The sequence below is a fragment of the Apostichopus japonicus genome, chromosome 9 (assembly GCF_037975245.1).
Source record: "Apostichopus japonicus isolate 1M-3 chromosome 9, ASM3797524v1, whole genome shotgun sequence".
Lineage (NCBI taxonomy): Eukaryota > Metazoa > Echinodermata > Holothuroidea > Aspidochirotida > Stichopodidae > Apostichopus > Apostichopus japonicus.
Genome location: NC_092569.1, coordinates 20,457,983 through 20,476,178, shown reverse-complemented (window position 1 = coordinate 20,476,178; position 18,196 = coordinate 20,457,983). Strand labels below are relative to the sequence as shown.

At 37.6% G+C, this 18,196-nt stretch overlaps 1 protein-coding gene across 1 annotated transcript; it reads right to left on the bottom strand.

Annotated features, from left to right (window-relative positions):
* Positions 1-1,663: 1,663 nt before the first annotated feature.
* On the bottom strand, positions 1,664-16,228 carry LOC139973195 (lactadherin-like). Its single transcript, XM_071979696.1, has 5 exons — positions 16,032-16,228; positions 6,459-6,784; positions 4,436-4,577; positions 3,333-3,536; positions 1,664-2,860 (listed from the first exon to the last, which is right to left on the bottom strand). The coding sequence occupies exons 1-5, from the start codon at positions 16,087-16,089 to the stop codon at positions 2,682-2,684; spliced, it is 909 nt and encodes a 302-aa protein (XP_071835797.1). The 5' UTR covers positions 16,090-16,228; the 3' UTR covers positions 1,664-2,681.
* Between the last annotated feature and the right edge of the window lie 1,968 nt (positions 16,229-18,196).

Genomic DNA, 18,196 nt, shown 5'->3' with positions numbered 1-18,196 from the left:
GAACACTTTTTTCAACAAATTATATTCGATGACATAGCGAATTACCAATAAAAATAACAGTGTTTTTTTCCTAGCGCGCTTAATATTATTTCCTTTTATTGGAGGGGGGGGGGGGAGGGGGCGGGGCTTTTTATTACTCACATGTAATAATGTTCAATTGTTCACTTCAATCCAAATGAGCATTTGTAATGAATTGAATAATTACACATTTTGCAGAAAAATGTTCAATTGCTCAGTTGGAATGAAGTGAACAATTGAACATTTTGCAGAAAAGTGTCCAATTGACGAGATATGATAAGTTACACATTTTGCAGAAGTTGTTCAATTGCTCACTTAACTCAACTGGGCATTGCAAAATATTTTTCTGATTTTGATAAGATTTTATCTTGTTATTTAAAACTGTCAACTTATGGGGCAAAGTTTTTCTTATGTTGACGGCACTTTAAGCTTCCGTAGATTAGCATTGAGTGTTTTTGTATACAATCGAGAAAATATATATCCTGAACTTATTTGAAGCTAGCGAATAGGGTCAACCCGGCCACCAATAGCAAAATTAGTACATAAATAAACCGAATTTTCAGCTTGACCAACCTGGACACCTCTCACAGAGAGAATTTCCACTCATTAATGAATGACGGGTCTACAAAATAAAAATTTAGAGTACTACCCATGTACAGAGGGACATAGTAGAACTACCCTTGAACTCCTGTTAGAACCGCTGATACATCCCTTGTGTGTCATTGAATGACTTGTTTGGCTCACGGTAACTGTAGAACAGTGTGTAAAGAACATTAGAAGTCTGCCACACGATGGAATTTATGCAGCAGACTCATATTGTTGGCGATCTAAGAGAAGGTAAATTCGTTTTCACCTCATTGCTTTCTGCTCATTCACTTTATATTGCATGGATATGTTCCTGGACATGTGTGCCTGTTATTTCGTTTGCTGGAATGTTAAGTGTGAAAGTTCTTCTAGGAGCTCGCATAGTCTAAAGTAGCAGTTCCCTGATACTAAATCGGTATCTATACGAACGCTCTTAACCATGTGAAGAACTCAACGAATTAGCAGTAAATCTATACTGCAATTAACATAAATTATAGCAGATTTCTGATCATTCGTAAGTTATATATTCCAAGGAACCCGTGATACTCACTGGAGGTGACAACGCCATTTATATACGGCTATAGTCTCGATCTAAGGGTGCTAGGGTTTGACAATCGATCAAGTTGTTTGGTTTTCGTGCCAGGCTCTATTGTTTGGGGACTTTTCCTAACTTGTATTCGTTTATTCATGAAGAGTAACAATATCAGGTTTCCCCACGATAGCTCTTTTCTTATTTTATTTTGTAAACGTGTCTTTAAAAACATGTTTTCGACTGGCACGATTCATGAATAGCTTATCTTTCAAAAATAACATGAGTCAGGATGGATTATTTTACGTTAAACGAGGAATAAAAGAGTGTTGAACCAGGGAGCTGCTATTAACCTGGTTGGACATTTTTAAAACTGTCCCGTTTTCTTCAATTTCCCATTTTGGAGGAATGTCACGTATATCTGCTCTATAGATTATATAGGTTGTGTGAACATCTTTTATACCCTGAGCTATACATAGAAAAGTCAAGCGCGCATATCAACACATACATAAAAATGACACACGAAAAGTCTTATCAGTGGTAAAAAAGAACCCATATATTTCAGACAATGGTTATATCGCGGTAATGTTTCTGACATAATCATATTAGTATAGTTAACTTAGATTTTAAGCAAAGGCCACTACATCATTTTCTTTTTAAATATTCCATTTTTTTTTAAACAGCATTCTCCCTGTTTTAAAGATATATTTTTAGGAGGATTATCAACATGCATAATCTTGTCTTTTTGCAAACACATTGTCGCTCGATCATGTAATTGATCACGACTTTTTGAACAAGGTTATTTATCATTAAACCTGGATTATTTAGATCATTTTGGAAAACTGGAACCGTAGGTTATACAGATACGAAATAACAGCCATACAATGACGTGGTCTATATATTAGGTGTATTTTTCTCTTGTAACTGATGTCCTTTAAGATATCACAATATCTCTAATAATGTGAAAAACATCATAGAAAAACAAAGAATACCCAAGAGTTGTTTTGTGGTGGTGGTGGTGGCAACTGTCATTGAATTTGTTAATATAATGTGAGGTAATGTTTACTGAAGGATGGAACAAAGGAATTAGGGATGGGCTTTGGAAGTCCAGAAAATCTATGTGAATGGGATTAGAGAGGTCGAAGCTAATTTACCTCACTTATACTATGACGTCCAATATTTCCATTCGGGAGAATAACAACTTGATCAAATCAAGTACTACATGCGCAATCTTTACCATTAATACACATGTTCTACGTTAGTATTGGTTGGACGAAAAAGAAGAAGAACAAAAAAAGAACAAAACTATAAATTGTAACACGAAATTGTTATAACTCGGTCGTGCACGTTGCTTAATGACAAGATAAATACAACTTTATCAACATTTAACTTTTTTGTTATATATGTGCAATGGAAGGACGAGCTCGCCGGTATGGAGACGTAAGATTTAAAGTATTGACGTAATTTAATCGCGTATATTGTTTAAAAACGGAACCGAAACAAATGTAACAACAAAAGGAAATTGTAAACAGTGTAACGAGCTTACATCCTAGGGAAATGTCAGTTTACAGACTGCAGCCTTCTGCCTTACGCAGAAATGGTCATTCCACAATCCTCTTCTTATGAAATTGGTCTCCACACAATCTTCCTTGCCTCCCCACCTGTTGGGCTCTCTCTTTCTCCATTTAGTCAATGACATAGCAGAGCCGTCTACCCACATGAAAGAATCTTGAAAAGAAAATACATAACAATAATATATCTAAGTATGTATGAATGAATGTGTGTATGTATATATATATATATATATTATATATTTATATATCTATATCTATAATATATATATATATATATATAAAATATATATATCTATATAGGCCTATATATCTATATCTTTATATATATATATATATATATTTATGTATATATATGTATGTAGATATATATATATATATATATATATATATATATATATATGTTTATATATATATATATATATATATATATATATATATATATAAATATATATATATATATATAGATATATATATAAATGTATATATATATATATAGATATATATATATATATAGGCCTATATATCTATATCTTTATATATATATATATATATATATATATATATATATATAACTAATATATGAAACTAATCAAATGATTAACTATTGCTAACCAGAATGTTATTACCTGTGTTTGGATCGAACTTTCCTCCGATCCAACTCCTGACGTTGTCAGTGATATCTGCAATGAAGTCGTTTTCTTCTTCAGTTTGAATGGATGCAAGGTCTGCTCCATACCCCATACAGACAGCTTGTTGTTCGGAGAAATTACCAGGTGTTGTGACGTGTAGATAGCAGTTAGTGTAAAATCTCTCGAAATTATCTTTGCATCCTGAAAGATATATGTTTGACAGTTGAATGCAATGACGTAATAAACGGGGTTGGGAGGTGGTCTGCCCGGGTACCAGTCAAGGGGTGGGTGGGGATGGGGTGCCATGCCACATATTGAACATTTAGTCAGTTCAAAGTTTTGCCAAAGATAGCACAATCTTGCATTTATCACATTGCATTTATCATTTATCCTTACATAAACACATTTGCCAGCTGACTCGCTGTGATAAATATCAGCAACTTTGGGGTTGCCAGATCATGCCTTCACAAAATTTCACCACTCTTGAAAAGAAAAAAACAAAGTCACTTCTTCCCGCCATTCAATATGAGTATGCCATGAAGCTGTGCTTTTGACCTGTTTTGCATAAACTTCCCAGCATTTCTTGAATAAGCAGTGAATTCATCCACCGGAATATACCTTTAAGTTAGAAAAAGGGTTATTACGGTGTATATGTAAAATGCTTTGTATTCTGTTAGTAAAACATGTGCCTGAGGTTTTAAATACTATATCAAGCGACCTAAAATATATGTGGCATTTCTGTCAGAGGTTTTTTTCATCGATAACCCTTATGTACCATTCATGATAGACGTGTAGTCTTGGTTCGGCCAGCCGGGCCCCTAACAAACACAAAAACGTTTTTAAAACGTTATTAAAACGTTTCGTCTTTTGTTTTGATAACGTTATTTGTGGTGTAATAAATATGTCACGAAAACGTTTTCAGGCTATTATTTCAAAATATTTTTTTCGTTAAAACATTAATATAACATTAATATCTGATAACAACGTTATGCCGACGTTTTTTTTAACACCACATTTAACGTTATAAAAATATATTTCAGAGGCTCTTTTAAAAATGTTATGATAACGTTTTGTGTTTGCGTATAAAGAAGCCTGCTTACCGGGGTACCCCAGTAAATCCAAACGTACTGCACATCCAAAGTTGCTGCATTCGGTTGGGTATAGAGCTACGTAACGGGCTTTTAGAGGTGGATCAAAGGAATTAGTGACAGGAGCGTTTTTGTTTGTGTTGCCATCGAAACGCTGGTGAACAAAACAATTATATATACATATATATCAAAATAATTCAAGCTCTGTTAGATATAGTCGAAGTTTTAAATGTGACTAAACAAAAACATGACTCTTTCCAATATTCCAATTTCTGAGTTTCATACGCTTCTTGCATATGTCACATGATAGCGAAGAAACCACAAAGACTGAGATAAGCCACAGGATTTCCAAGGCAAATTTGGTTGCTATTGTGTTTCAATATCCATAAAGACCAATCATCCTTTGTAAAATATAGACACATATATAGATAAATGACTCAATTTTTCATTTACCAAGTTTGAGCTAGCAAATCAGCTCTGCCAACTTGCAACAATCCCTGTAATAATTGTCATTAATATATGAGAGCTCTACACGACGACGACATTGTTTATACAGTGTGAGATATTTTCACAACTTACTGCCAACGCAAAAAAAGTCATCTAGTAGAAAGCATAGAGACAATGGGCAGCCAATACTCATAGCTAGTACAGTAACTACTGTTCATGTTTCACAACCCTGCATCAGTAACTACTGCACTGTGTTCGCAACACGGTAACATGTGTTACAGCTGGCACAGTAAGTACTGTAAGTTTTTTTTTCCTGTCGGACTCGTAGTTCAACGTGTAACAGCTTTCCAGTAATTGCTGTGCAAACATATGTTACCGTGTTACGAACACAGCGCAGTAGTTACTAATGCACGGTTGTGGAACATGAACAGTAGTTACTGTACTAGCTATGAGTATCGGGTGCAATGGGCAACTTTGTGACCATTTGAGATAACTCGTTGAACCCAAAATGAGCCAACCCCCCCCCCTCTCCCCTCCCCGAACCAGTTGAGATAAATTGTTGACTCCTTGAAGCTCAGAGAGATTGGAACTGATAAGGACCTGCAGAGTATGTTAAATTAAGTATATTGATTCTTTGAGGCCGATTTTATTTCATGGAGGTATGTTTTGTTGAAGACTTATAGATTCCCTAACAAACTTGAACTGAATGTGATCAAACTATGGTCACAAACAGAAACTCATATATCATACAAGAAATCCACAGGTAAATTGTCGCTTTTATTTTGGAGTTATCGTGCTTAAAAGTTTGAAAACCTTTGACACCTGTTGACCTCATTTGACCTCTACCAACTGCAATAGTGTTCTTGCACCCACCAAGCGGGATCTACATACTAAGTGTGGAGTTCAAGAGAGAGTGTACTTCTAGAGTTACCGTGTTTACAATATTTTTAGACTTTGACTTAAACGTTGACCGCAAGTGACCTTTATCTATAATTTTAGCCACTTGACCTCCACCAATTTCAATAGGGTTCCTCTTAAAATGGGATATCAACATGCCAAGCATGAGATTCATCAAAGCTTCTCTGCTTGGAGATATCGAAAAATACAATATTTCCACAGTTTGACCTTGTATGACCATTCATCGCAGCATAAAACAATAGCAACCGAGAATTAAATATGATACATCTACATAACAAAGTTTCAATTCCATCCAACTTTAGAATATTGAGTTATCATGTTTACGAGCCAAAGCGTCACATACACGCGCGCGCGGCACACACGCCGACCCCCCCCCCCCCCCCCTCCATAAACACGGCAGAATGACCGCAGTGATTACCTTTGCTTTCAGCAAGGTATCAAAAAGGTCAATTTTGATGGTTTTCACCAAACTTTGGGCACTTCCCCTTTCTAGAACCCCGGATACACCGACAAGCCTGCCCGGAAATTATACAGCGCGGCCTATAGATTGAACGAATCACCTTTGAGCAGCCAGAGTTGTTGTGTAGATTGGGTAAGGCCCATTCTCTTATGAAATATTTAATCTTTTTCTGCCTTGATATAGTTTTGCGCAATTGACAGGTATTCTCACCTTATTTCCGCCATTTTCCTGAACGAAATCGAATGTAACTCCGTCTACACTTGAGCTGACTTCGTAAGCCATTGTATACTGGGCACGGCCATCTGCTCTGCCTTGCGTTATTACGCTATACACGTCAGAAACTTCTCCCAGGTCTACCTGGATCCAGGGATCAGGATCCTGTGGACTGGGAATCCATGCTGCGAAGTTTCCCTTGAGCTTTAATCGTCCCTTAGAGGCTCCTGATTGTCTGTTGAATTGCGTAGAGGACGTAAACGCTATCGACGGTACAGCGCCACCCCTTTCAGCGCCAAAACTTGGGGGTTCCGGAGTCTGGGCTAAACGGAGAATTGAATTACATGATTAACTCTAAGCACCAAAGCTAACCATAGAATACCGACGTGTCGTATTGAAATATGAAATGTTTTCTTTTTTTCATTTGCACGACACCAACCAACCATTTATCGTGTTAAGTTATTACATTTACAACAAAGCAGTAGAAACCGGTGTTGGCATAACGTCAGATCAATTATTGAACCGTAGATATTAGTCACGGTCAGTGCCGTAGCTAGAGGGGCCGGGGAGGGGCAATGCCCCAAAATTTGCTTTTTGCTACAGTCTTGCCCCCCCCCCCCACCCTCCAATGAAATCCAGTGATGTATTCAAAATACTTCTTTTTTTACATTTTTCGAGTTTTAATCACAAGTATTCATACCTCAGGGGCTCATGTTCATACTTCATATTAGGTCAGAACTTGGTAATCAGACCGAGTTAATGCACATTTTAGGCCTTCATGATACCAACATACGGAGACCGTTGATGAATATCGTCCTACAGAATAAGCGCCAATAATTTGGCCGGTTGTGTAACCATTACAAACTAGCGCTAGCAACCCATGTGCATTTTCAGCGAGCAATCAAGCCACTTTGTGCAGACGACGTGACCATTAATACATATATTTCTTGGTAAATCCTACCATCAACCATCACAGGGTTGCCCCCCTTAAGAAAAATTCCCTAACATTAGAATGCAGGCTACGCCACTGGTCACGGTTTAACTGGTCGTCCGGCTGTTAAATTTATGTAGGTGCTGTATTCCGGCTAAGGACAATAACAACAACCAAAAACAAAACGTCTGAAAGAAAAACACTTTTAATTAGTGACTCTGTGTTTTTTTGCCAAATATGTTACGGTACTTCATGAGTAATGGAATTCTTATTAACATCGGAAGGTATGATCGGTTGGTCATAACTGCTGTACTTTAGGCCGTGCTGTAACTTGAACTTTCTCAAAGACTGTTTATTCATATACAGTAGATCGTTTCAAAAGTGTGGGCTTTGATTACTTTGGGGTGAGGTCACGCAGTGGCGGAGCGTCCATGCAGTCAGGGGCGAATGCCTCCCCCCCCCCCCACACACTGACGGACTCAAACAAACTGCTGGCGCCCTTTTCAGCTTTTTACCACTTTTTACTTATTCGCGATTATTGACTTTTTTTATTGCGCTCTCATCTACCTTTTGACATTTGTCACATTTTCTTGGTGTAATTTGCTGACAAAATGCTCTTACGGCTATTTACTCTTCCTTTATCTGCAAATTAGCAAGGCCCAGAAATGGTCATTTCCGGCGATCTAGGGAGTATCTTTACTCAAAAAAATTATGTACGCTCCGCGCCAACCTGTGGTGGCGCTCCGCTTAGATAGTGTCGAAAGCGCCCCTACAGACTATTCTCGACCCCTCTGACCAATACCCATAGCTCCGCCACTGGTGAGGTTGCGGGGGGGGGGGTTGTGCGAAGGCTAGAGAGGGGCAATTTCAGACCATAAACAAATGACCAAAACGTTATCAGTGAACAATGCGATGTCATGTCCATTAATGTTTTACTTGCAGTGATGGGTTTACGGACCTTGATATCCTCTCAACAATTCATATAATTCACGAGTCGATATTATAATGATCACAATAACGGACCGTGCAATTATCTCAATAATTCATGAAATTCACGAGTCGACATTATAATCAATCTCATCCACAGACTCTGCTATCACAGTGTGACTAGACCTGCATTTTAAACAAATTTGTCGAACAAAAAATGTACATATTCATAATCATAACACGACTGATCATTAAAAAAAAAAACAGGTTGCCAAAGGTTATCTGAAACCATAATTTAAACTAGCCTTGGGTAATAGACGTCAACATTCGAGTTATTGATTCCTTAATCGACCGTGATGGTGTTACAATGCTCCATATTTGGCCTTTATTTCTTTCTCCCTTTCTTTGAATGTGTATAAAGCGGCTGTCAAGTGCTAAAGAAAACCAAGCCTGCGCTAAAAACAACCTTCTCCGTAGGCGTCATATATTTACCGAGAGAATACATTTCCTTGTTTATCACTCGGCTGAAATCTAAGGTCATCATTTTGGTCTGGATAATTATGTTTTTTTAGGAATAAAGCAAAAAACTGACACAAAGAATTTGATTTATGCCCATGCATAGTAGTATGGCGTGTATGTTACATTCCAAAATAAATCTAGTCCAAAGATAATGAATATAAATCTTTGGAATGTAACACTTATTGACTGTTCGGTGACTTGACTCATATTATATGCTGTATCATGTATCACCTTACACTCGATCATTACAATATAGACTAACTGCATACAGACACCGTAGACGAAGAAGACAAGCACAATTAAACCCTTTGGGCAGGTTGGTATACGTTTGTGGCCTAAGTGGCAAGGTTAAAGTTCAGGTCCCGGAGACTGAGGGGACTTGTGAAACTGTGGGACGTGACCCTCCCAATTACTTTAAAGCAGCATTTTGCGTCCTTTCTTATGGGTTTTTTTTCAACCTCACTGATTCCACGATGCCATAAACGACATACTTAACTAGCTTATCTATTCAAATCTTACTTAACATGGTGACATAAAAGTCGAAAAATTTACAACTTTCAACTTTAAATTTCTCGAAGATATATTCCGTTGGGATCCAAATAAACCTCGCCCATAATATGGATATTTTAAAGGTACGAACGTCATTGGCCAATACGTATATGCAACACAATACTTGATTTGTGTAGATTGTCTATGGCAGTTGTACCAGGGAGCTGTTAGAGTACCAACTAATCGCTGGTTGTACCAAGTTACCAACTCGACGTTTTAAATCTATTTTTAACTACACCTGCATCTCTGATTGGTTGAATTCAAACTAATGGGTTGGGGGAACTGTATGCGATTAATATTAAATGTGTAATTTGTCGGAGGACACTTTTCTCATGATCTGCAAATGTCCTTAATAACTCGCCAATTAACGCTTTTGGCAGGGAAAAAACTTGGCTTATATCTTAGTTTGCTGTTTTGTGATTGATATATGTAACTCAAAAAAGTGGAAAACAGCGATAAAACGCAAAATGCTGATTTAAGAGTAACGGTGTTCATGCGCGCTTGGTGCTTCCATATGCGGCGCTCACGTTGTGCTTCCATACGTTTCGTGAATAGTATTTACAAGAATTCTTCCCTAAACTTTTAAATCTTTAATTTGGGTTTCTGGGATATGACAAGCAGCTGCCCCCCCCCCCTCCCTCCCTCCAGCCTACCGTATATGGGAGTTGGTTTCATCGCCAAATACCTCCCGCGTAAAAAAAATATTTCATTCTCCTCCTCCGGCCCTTACATGTAGATTCAGTTCCTATACATCTATCAGTACGGAGATTTGAGAATACGCACCCCCCCCCCCCCTCCACCTCCCAATTCACGGTTGAAATCCTGTACACGCCACTGAATTGCAAATTCGTGTTATCCAATAATATGACAATGTGGCATTGGTTTAAGAGTCATTCTACCCCATTACAAAAATACAACAGTTTTTGCATTCAGCTATATAGGTACTTTGGTTTCAAAGTTCAGAGAGCCAATCTTTGCACTAATAGTAAAGGGTAAATAATGCCAAGGTCAATAATTGTTGTAAAAGGCCTGAAATAAATAGATTTAAAATCATCTGAACTTTCACCTGGAAATTTATGACAAAACCGACAGGATAATCTATCGGCCTTTTGTTATTGTAGAAGTGTATAGATTGGGTCAAGTTTTCCGTCATAAATTACTACCATCGCAATATGAACTAAAAACATAATAATAGTACAACGGATGTGTTTGCGTAAGAGAAAATCTCAAAGTCTTCCTCAATAGCTTATCAACTGTCACGCGTGAGAATATCGCAATATGAAAATTCCATTAAAATATTAAACAAGCAACATTACACTTGTTATCTTGGCTTAAAGATAATTTTCAAGGTCATTTAAGTTTACTATAAAATAAAGTAATGGTGACACAAAAACATCAACGAAAATAGTAGTAATAAATGTCTTGGGATACGTAGTGAAAATCTTTCCATGTCCCATGCATGTATTTCCTCAAAATACCACAAAAAAAAAACAGGGATTAGATTGAGAAACCCCCCCCCCCCCAATTTTTGTTGATAACAAATAAACCGGTTATTAATACGACTGATAGGCAATTTTCCTTCTTGATATGCTATTGCATGCATGCAATCGGTTTATACTGTGATAAATTTGAAAAGATATCTTGAGCTTTGGCAATCGTAAACTGGTGAAAGGTAGTCATACAAGACATATTAAATGTCGGCGTACCTATGGCAAGCCGTTTTAACATTTACCTCGCAATTCGACTTAAGTCGAATACATATCACTTAAGTGGAATTCAATTTCACTTAAGCAGAATACTTTTTAACTTAAGTGGAATTCTATTTCACTTAAGTGGAATACCATTCCACTTAAGCTTAATTGTATTTTACTTAAGCTGAATTCATCAACTTGTCACTGCATTTTACTTAAGCTAAATTCTATTTCACTTAAGTGGAATTGCATTCCACTTAAGTGGAATTGTATTCCACTTAAGTGGAAATGCATTTCACTTAAGTGGAATTGTATTCTACTTAAGTGGAATTGTATTCACTTAAATGGAATACAATTCCACTTAAGTGGAAATGCATTCCACTTAAGTGAAATGTGATTGGATAGTCTATTTCACTTAAGTGGAATGCGATTGGCTAGTCTATTCCACTTAAGTGGAATGTGATTGGGTAGTACATTTCCCGCCAAACTTTGCCCATGCCTTTGCGCGCCATTATAAACAACTTGCCGCGATACGTGTACTACGTACGTGGTGTCGATATGTGCACAATGAATATCGGCTGTCCATCGGGATCCAGCTAGCACTTAACATCCGTGCAAGGTGTGTACGTACGTACCTGACCTGGTACCTGACGAATACCATTACCAAAATAAAGCCACGGCATATACATTATAAGCGGTTGGAGGTACAGCCGAAAACGCATTGACAAGGGCAAGAAAACGTTTTACTTTTTGTGGATTTGGGGTTTTGGATGGAATCTTTTATTTCGTCAAAAGTTTCACTATCTAAAAAGTTACGAATTCTGCCTATGTTACTTAAACAAGATGTAAGTCGCCTCTGTTGTGCATCATACTGATTGTTCCCCTGTGCAAGTGAGAAAACAACACTTCGAATTGTGTCTCTAACAACAACAATTATTTGATCGCATTCCAGCAATGTTAGATGTGAATGATTAGCCGTAGCCATGATGTACACGTGCAACGAGAATCGACTAAATCATCATATGTGATGATGAGCAATTGAATGCGTTATGACGAACATTACCCTAAATTGTATTTATATGTAAGCCACATATCAACATTTCAACTTAAGTGGAATTGTATTTTACTTAAGCAGAATAGAATTCCACTTAAGTGAAATTGACGCCCAAAAGATGTTATTCCACTTAAGTGGAATACAATTCCACTTAAGTGGAATTGTATTTCACTTAAGTGGAAATGCATTCCACTTAAGTGGAAATGCATTCCACTTAGGTGGAATTGTATTCCACTTAAGTGAAACAGATGGGCTATTTAGCTTAAGTGGAATACAATTCCACTTAAGTGGAAATGTATTCCACTTAAGTGAAATACAATTCCACTTAAGTGGAATGCATTTCCACTTAAGTGAAATAGAAATGTCCATTTCTACTTAAGTGAAATTGAATTCCACTTAAGTGAAATTGAATTCCACTTAAGTGGAATACATTTCACTTAAGTGGAATTCCATTTACTTAAGTAGAATGTATTCCACTTAAGTGAAATGTATTCGACTTAAGTCTAATTGCGAGGTAAATGTTAAAACGGCTTGCCATACGTACCCGTCGCGTGTTGGTTTATGACAACTCATATATCGTCAGAACTTATGTGAGGGGTCAGCGGGGTACAACGCAGATAGCACCGGGGTCAACCAGGGTGTCATGGAAAAATATGTGATTAATGGTAACGTGCTCTCGTTTTTCTTTGTATACATGCTACATAAAACAAGAAAAGAGGTCGCTAATAAGATTTCCCCCGAATCCAGATCTGGTTCACGACGCCCTGTATCATCGAAACATGAAGGTGAACAAAACCAAGATGTATGAGAAACCGTGAGTTTGATATAAAAGCGGATTTCAAAAGTAGAAAAGCTCATTATGCAAAGGCTATAGGTGGTCAAGTGTACGATTTTCTTCAAAGGCAAACTAAGTTGGCCTTTGAAGAAGGTGCTGATGTGCCGATAGTTGGAAATGTCAGGCCTTGTATTTCTCTACTTGAGAGAGAAAAAAATCTAGATTTTCTTCCCATAGTCCACAAAATAGACTGTCAAATTAAAGGGATACTCCTGTGGCTGAATTAAGCAAAATTGGTGGCAACTTTCTGCAGTTTTGGTTTTAAGACCAAGTTCTCATACTCCTTGTATACTACAAACATATGACTTTTTTGTAATAACTGTGATGTGTGATAACTTGTGAAATCATTTGGCAACTGCAGAATGATAGTTCCATCGTTTGGTGGCATTTTGTGACATGTATTAACTGTTGAATCAATCAACCACAGAGAAAACAAACTTGAAACTAAAAATATAAGAATGCAAAAAGGAAGAAAAAAGAGAGAAAGGAAATGCCAACAATTTACTCCAGACGCCGGAAGATCCCGCTAAGCATTAGGAAAGTAGTTTTGTATGCATTCAAAATGGATTGCCCTGATATGCCTATCTGTTTACTCTGGCAAATGGGAACTTGAGGAGTTACTAATTATAATTTTCGTTATATCAAATGTATAGAAACATTATCTTGCTATCTGATTACCTATCAAGATTTCCTACAATGGGTCAGTATTGATATATTAAACATTGATATGACTTGCGGCAGTAATGTGATACTATGTTTTATATGATAGAATGGAAGTTAGTCTGTATACTCGTACCCGTATTCTAGCATAGTTACCAGAATTCGTACTCGCCCTATAGTATGTGTACTCATACTGGCCATAGAGTATTTTCTATTTATTTATTTATTTGTTTTTATCGCCAATTGTGTACAAAGGGAAAGGAAGTCTCCTAAAAAGTATGTGTACTCGTACTGGCCCTAGCCGGAGGATTTTTACTCGTACTGACTATAGAGTATATGTGTACTCATACTGGCTTCATATGATTTGTACTCATACTGGCCCTAGATGATTTGTACTGCTGCTGGCCCTAGAGGATATTTATTCATACTGGCTCTGGAGTATATGTGTACTCGTACTGATTATAGAGTATGTGTACCCGTACTGGCCCTAGATGATTTTTACTCGTACTGGCCCTATAGAGGATGTTAACTCTTACCGGATATAGGGTATGTGTACTCGTACTGACTATAAAGTATATGTACTCGTGTTGGCCTTAGAGGATTTCTACTCGTACTGGCCCTCGAGTACGCGTACTCATACTGTTCATAAAGTAGGTTATGTGTACTCATACTGGCCTTTATGATTTATACTCGTATACTGGCGCTTATATAATTTGTACTCGTCCACGTGTACTATATACTACATACAGTGCATACTCCTAATCGTACGTAAAGCCTTAGGCCTTGTACTCGTATCCGTCCTGAGTACTCTAGGTGCGGACTCATAGGAGGATGGGTGTGGGGTGTACAGTCTAAACACCTCCCACTCCCCCTTTCAATCTCACAAGAAACATCCAAAGTAGTTATCAGTACAACCTTGCGCTTAGACCAGATTACAGACTTAATTAAGATTAAATATGTTTCACATTGCAACTAATTCAAGCCTTGGTAGATGCCACCAGACACCCTAAATAGAAATCATCTTCAACCACCCCAAGTGCCACACCCCCTAAATTCCTCGATCCGCTCCTGCTAATGGACACTTTTTACTTACGTTTGCTCTTGCACTCGTAACACAAATCTGCAAGGCACAACATTTTGAATGTTTACCAGGACTAGCTGTTATTGTGTATCTTACATGGGACAGAAATAAAGTAATGAATTAAAGGACTGCTACACAAACATTGCGACATTCCTTGCATTGCTATATAGTATTCCACAGTACGAGTACAACCCTATGAGTACAACCCCATGAGTATAACCCCATGAGTACAACCCTGCATGAGTACAAACCCATGAGTACAACCCGGCCATGAGTACAACCTCGGTCATGCATACAACCCCATTGGTACAAGTACAAATAGAACGTGATTAGCGTGATAAGTGTCTATCTGCACAATATACTTCGAAATACACATAGGTATAGGCATTCGAGTATAAATTGATAAAAGCGAAAATGGGTACCACCGCTATAACTATACCGGAAAACAAGTTTGTAGGATTAAGTCGTCAAGTTTTGATTTTGTATAATCATGGAGCTGCTTATAGCTCCATGGTATAATTAAGTCGTATTTTTTAAGATATTGTATTGCGCCTCCGCCGAGCACCTGCTGGTGGAGTTTGTGCGCGTTAAACATCCACATTATTATTACTAGTAAAGTAGCAGTATACGAACAGACTATACAAGACTGGTATTCATACTATGTTTTAATTGGAGTTCCAAGAGTCAACACCTACTTCATTAACTGATAACATCGCAGTTTGATTTGACTATGTATTAACACCAGAAGCTAAGATTAAGTCATTTGTTTTTGCTTCTTTTTCTCTTCGAGTGTAAAGAAAGTGTAGATGTTTATTCAAATAAAAGCTTTCAAATACTCAAACATAAGATTGATTTGTTTTACTTGTGATTGATGCCATTATGAAAACAACACAAAAGTGTCTGGGCAATGACATTGTACCCATGGTTCCAAGATAACACGTTAATTTGGCTCTATTCAACATCATTTGCTGTGAATGTTATAACGTGTGTCTTAATTGGACCAGTTTATACAATACTAATTTGAGTAATACTTTGTTTATATATAAAATTTTTAATCAAGAAACAAGATTAAGTTTCTTTCACAGATATATAGGGAGGCAGGGAGAACATGCAAATGCTTTGAAATTTGTATACGAATTCTGCATATATCGACGATTAAAATTCTAGAATAAATATAAATGAAACGATAAGTTTAGCCTACGTGATGATAGAAAACAAAAGAAGAAACATTGCATAAATGTGGTTCGGAATTTACGTTCAATTATTTGAAGTATGAAATTATATATTTTATATAGGCCAATTAAAATGGAATTCCAGATTTACCTGTAACAGTGTAAACTATCACCAGCAGAGACACACACCTCAACGTAAACGTTTCCATTGTGATATATTCGATGGCCCCAATCACGGTCTCAGCAGCGTCCTTCTTTCTCGAGAGGAATCGAACGGTGTACTGATTGATTTCCTCTGAGCTATAAACACTGTCCTGGACTACTGCGAGGCTTAATATATCAGTCGATAGACCCACTTGTGTCTATTTCCATGTATAGCTTGACGCATGCTCCTTATCAAGCTTTTTCCGGCGGCAGTCTGCAGTGATTCACAGTATCCTTCGAGAATTGATCACTGAAATGTATGTCAGCGATCCAGTGACATTTTGCAATAAATATTTAATATGTTGTATTATCTATATACAGGCCTGACGAGAGAGCGGATGAAGTGAGCTTACAGCCCAGTGGCCTGGGGCTAACTGGGAGGGCCTGGGAATACTGTAGGGTTGGGTTAAGCCAGGGCTTCTTTCAACTTGAAAAAAAAAAGGATTAGCCTATGAATGAAACATGAAGTTTTGAGTACTTGTCTCAGGTGCCCGACTTGACCCTCGACTATCCTGAGATTTGAAACACTTAGTGACATTACCTTCCTCTTTGACCAATAACTATATTCCGATTGAACTTTCTCCTTGATCCCACCTAAATCCTTATCCTATCAATCAGCTTAGTGAGGGTGGTATTATACCCCCCCCCCCCACGTCAGTACCCTCCATATGGCAAGTGGACCTGTGATGAGATGGGAAAGCCAATCCGTCTGGAAAACATATGGCATAAACGTTCTGCAAATTTAACGGGTATCATGGCAACGTTAACTATACTCACTCAATAATGTGTATTTAGTGAAATGATAGAATGTGTAGGCTATAAGTGTGCATGGTCAATAGTATGGGCATGAAATACCTTTTTAAGAAAAGTTACCCAAGAAACAACCTGGGCACGAAAAACCAAACAGCTAACCGACTAATCCGCTCTCAAACCCGGTTCCCTTGCATCTAGTCTGTGACTGTGTGGTCATCGTCAGGTATGTCTCACGATTCCCCTCAAACAGGAACATAATGCTACACATGATGTCAGCCAAAAGGCAGAAAAGCATGAAATTGGGTATACAAAAACTTCCATACGTATACGCTGATTAAAACTAACCAGTCTAAACAAGGATATTTAAACTACAACAACTTAAGTTTAAATAAGTACTATTGGGATTGGGTTGTCCTGACGATACATATTGCATAGGTTGCAATGGTACATTAATTTCATCATTTAGTATATATGTTACTTTCATGTCACACGGCACTTGAAAACACTTGCCAGGACAGTATGAGAGGTATGTTTATCTTGTTACTATTATATTTGATAGTTTCGGAATTGTTGATGCTACCACTATACAAGTGACTGCATTGAAAATGACATGATCATGAGTGGAGTTGTATGGAGTACCGGTAAATCCTCACCAGATTATAGACTGTATACACGTTTATACATCTGACTGGAATTGTACTCAGTCGTTTTGGGAATCTAATATAGGTATATAAACCTGCAAACTTACGTTCTTAGTAACCTACCCGCGCATGCGTAGAGCTTTATATTCTCGCTCATATTCGTACCACGATAATATCGCAGTCAGTAATGATGCTATTGTATACGCATAATACAAATCTTCATAAAGGTAACGCACTGGCAGAGAGGTTGGCTTACCAACAAGAGAACAAATGGCCCAAGGCTGGTTCCTGCCAAACTTCCCCGGTAAATATGAACCTTGCAGTGAACCAGGAAGTGGACCATACCCTTCCTGCTTAAACCATGCCAATATCAACTCAGGTCTAATAGATTGTTGAGTGTTGGCCCTATTGGACATTGCGGTATCCAAAAATACCAACGAATTCATTTTCTAACTGTAACGGGGCCCATGCAGCAACCTCAAGGCCCAATTGCCCACACAGGAATTAATCATGTGAAAGTAGACAAAGGGCCCAAAAATTGCACTAAGGCATCAACGTGATCCCTTTGGCTTGAATATTTTATTTCCTTCTCTCAACATGCTGAAAAAAGTTTTGGACATTCTCATATAAATCTCGACATATATATACAGTTTTGGGCATTAACGAAACGATGGCGCGCGCCGATGTGCCAAAATTATAGCATGACGTCAATATTGTA

Bases quoted from the DNA above. Each gene is read 5' to 3' on its own strand.
- LOC139973195 (XM_071979696.1), bottom strand. From the start codon at position 16,089: ATGGAAACGTTTACGTTGAGGTGTGTGTCTCTGCTGGTGATAGTTTAC. The intron at 3,537-4,435 runs GTAAGCAGGCTT...TATATCTTTCAG, and splicing joins GGATTTACTGGGGTACCCCG to GATGCAAAGATAATTTCGAG. The intron at 2,861-3,332 runs GTAATAACATTC...TTTCTTTTCAAG, and splicing joins AAAGTTCGATCCAAACACAG to ATTCTTTCATGTGGGTAGAC.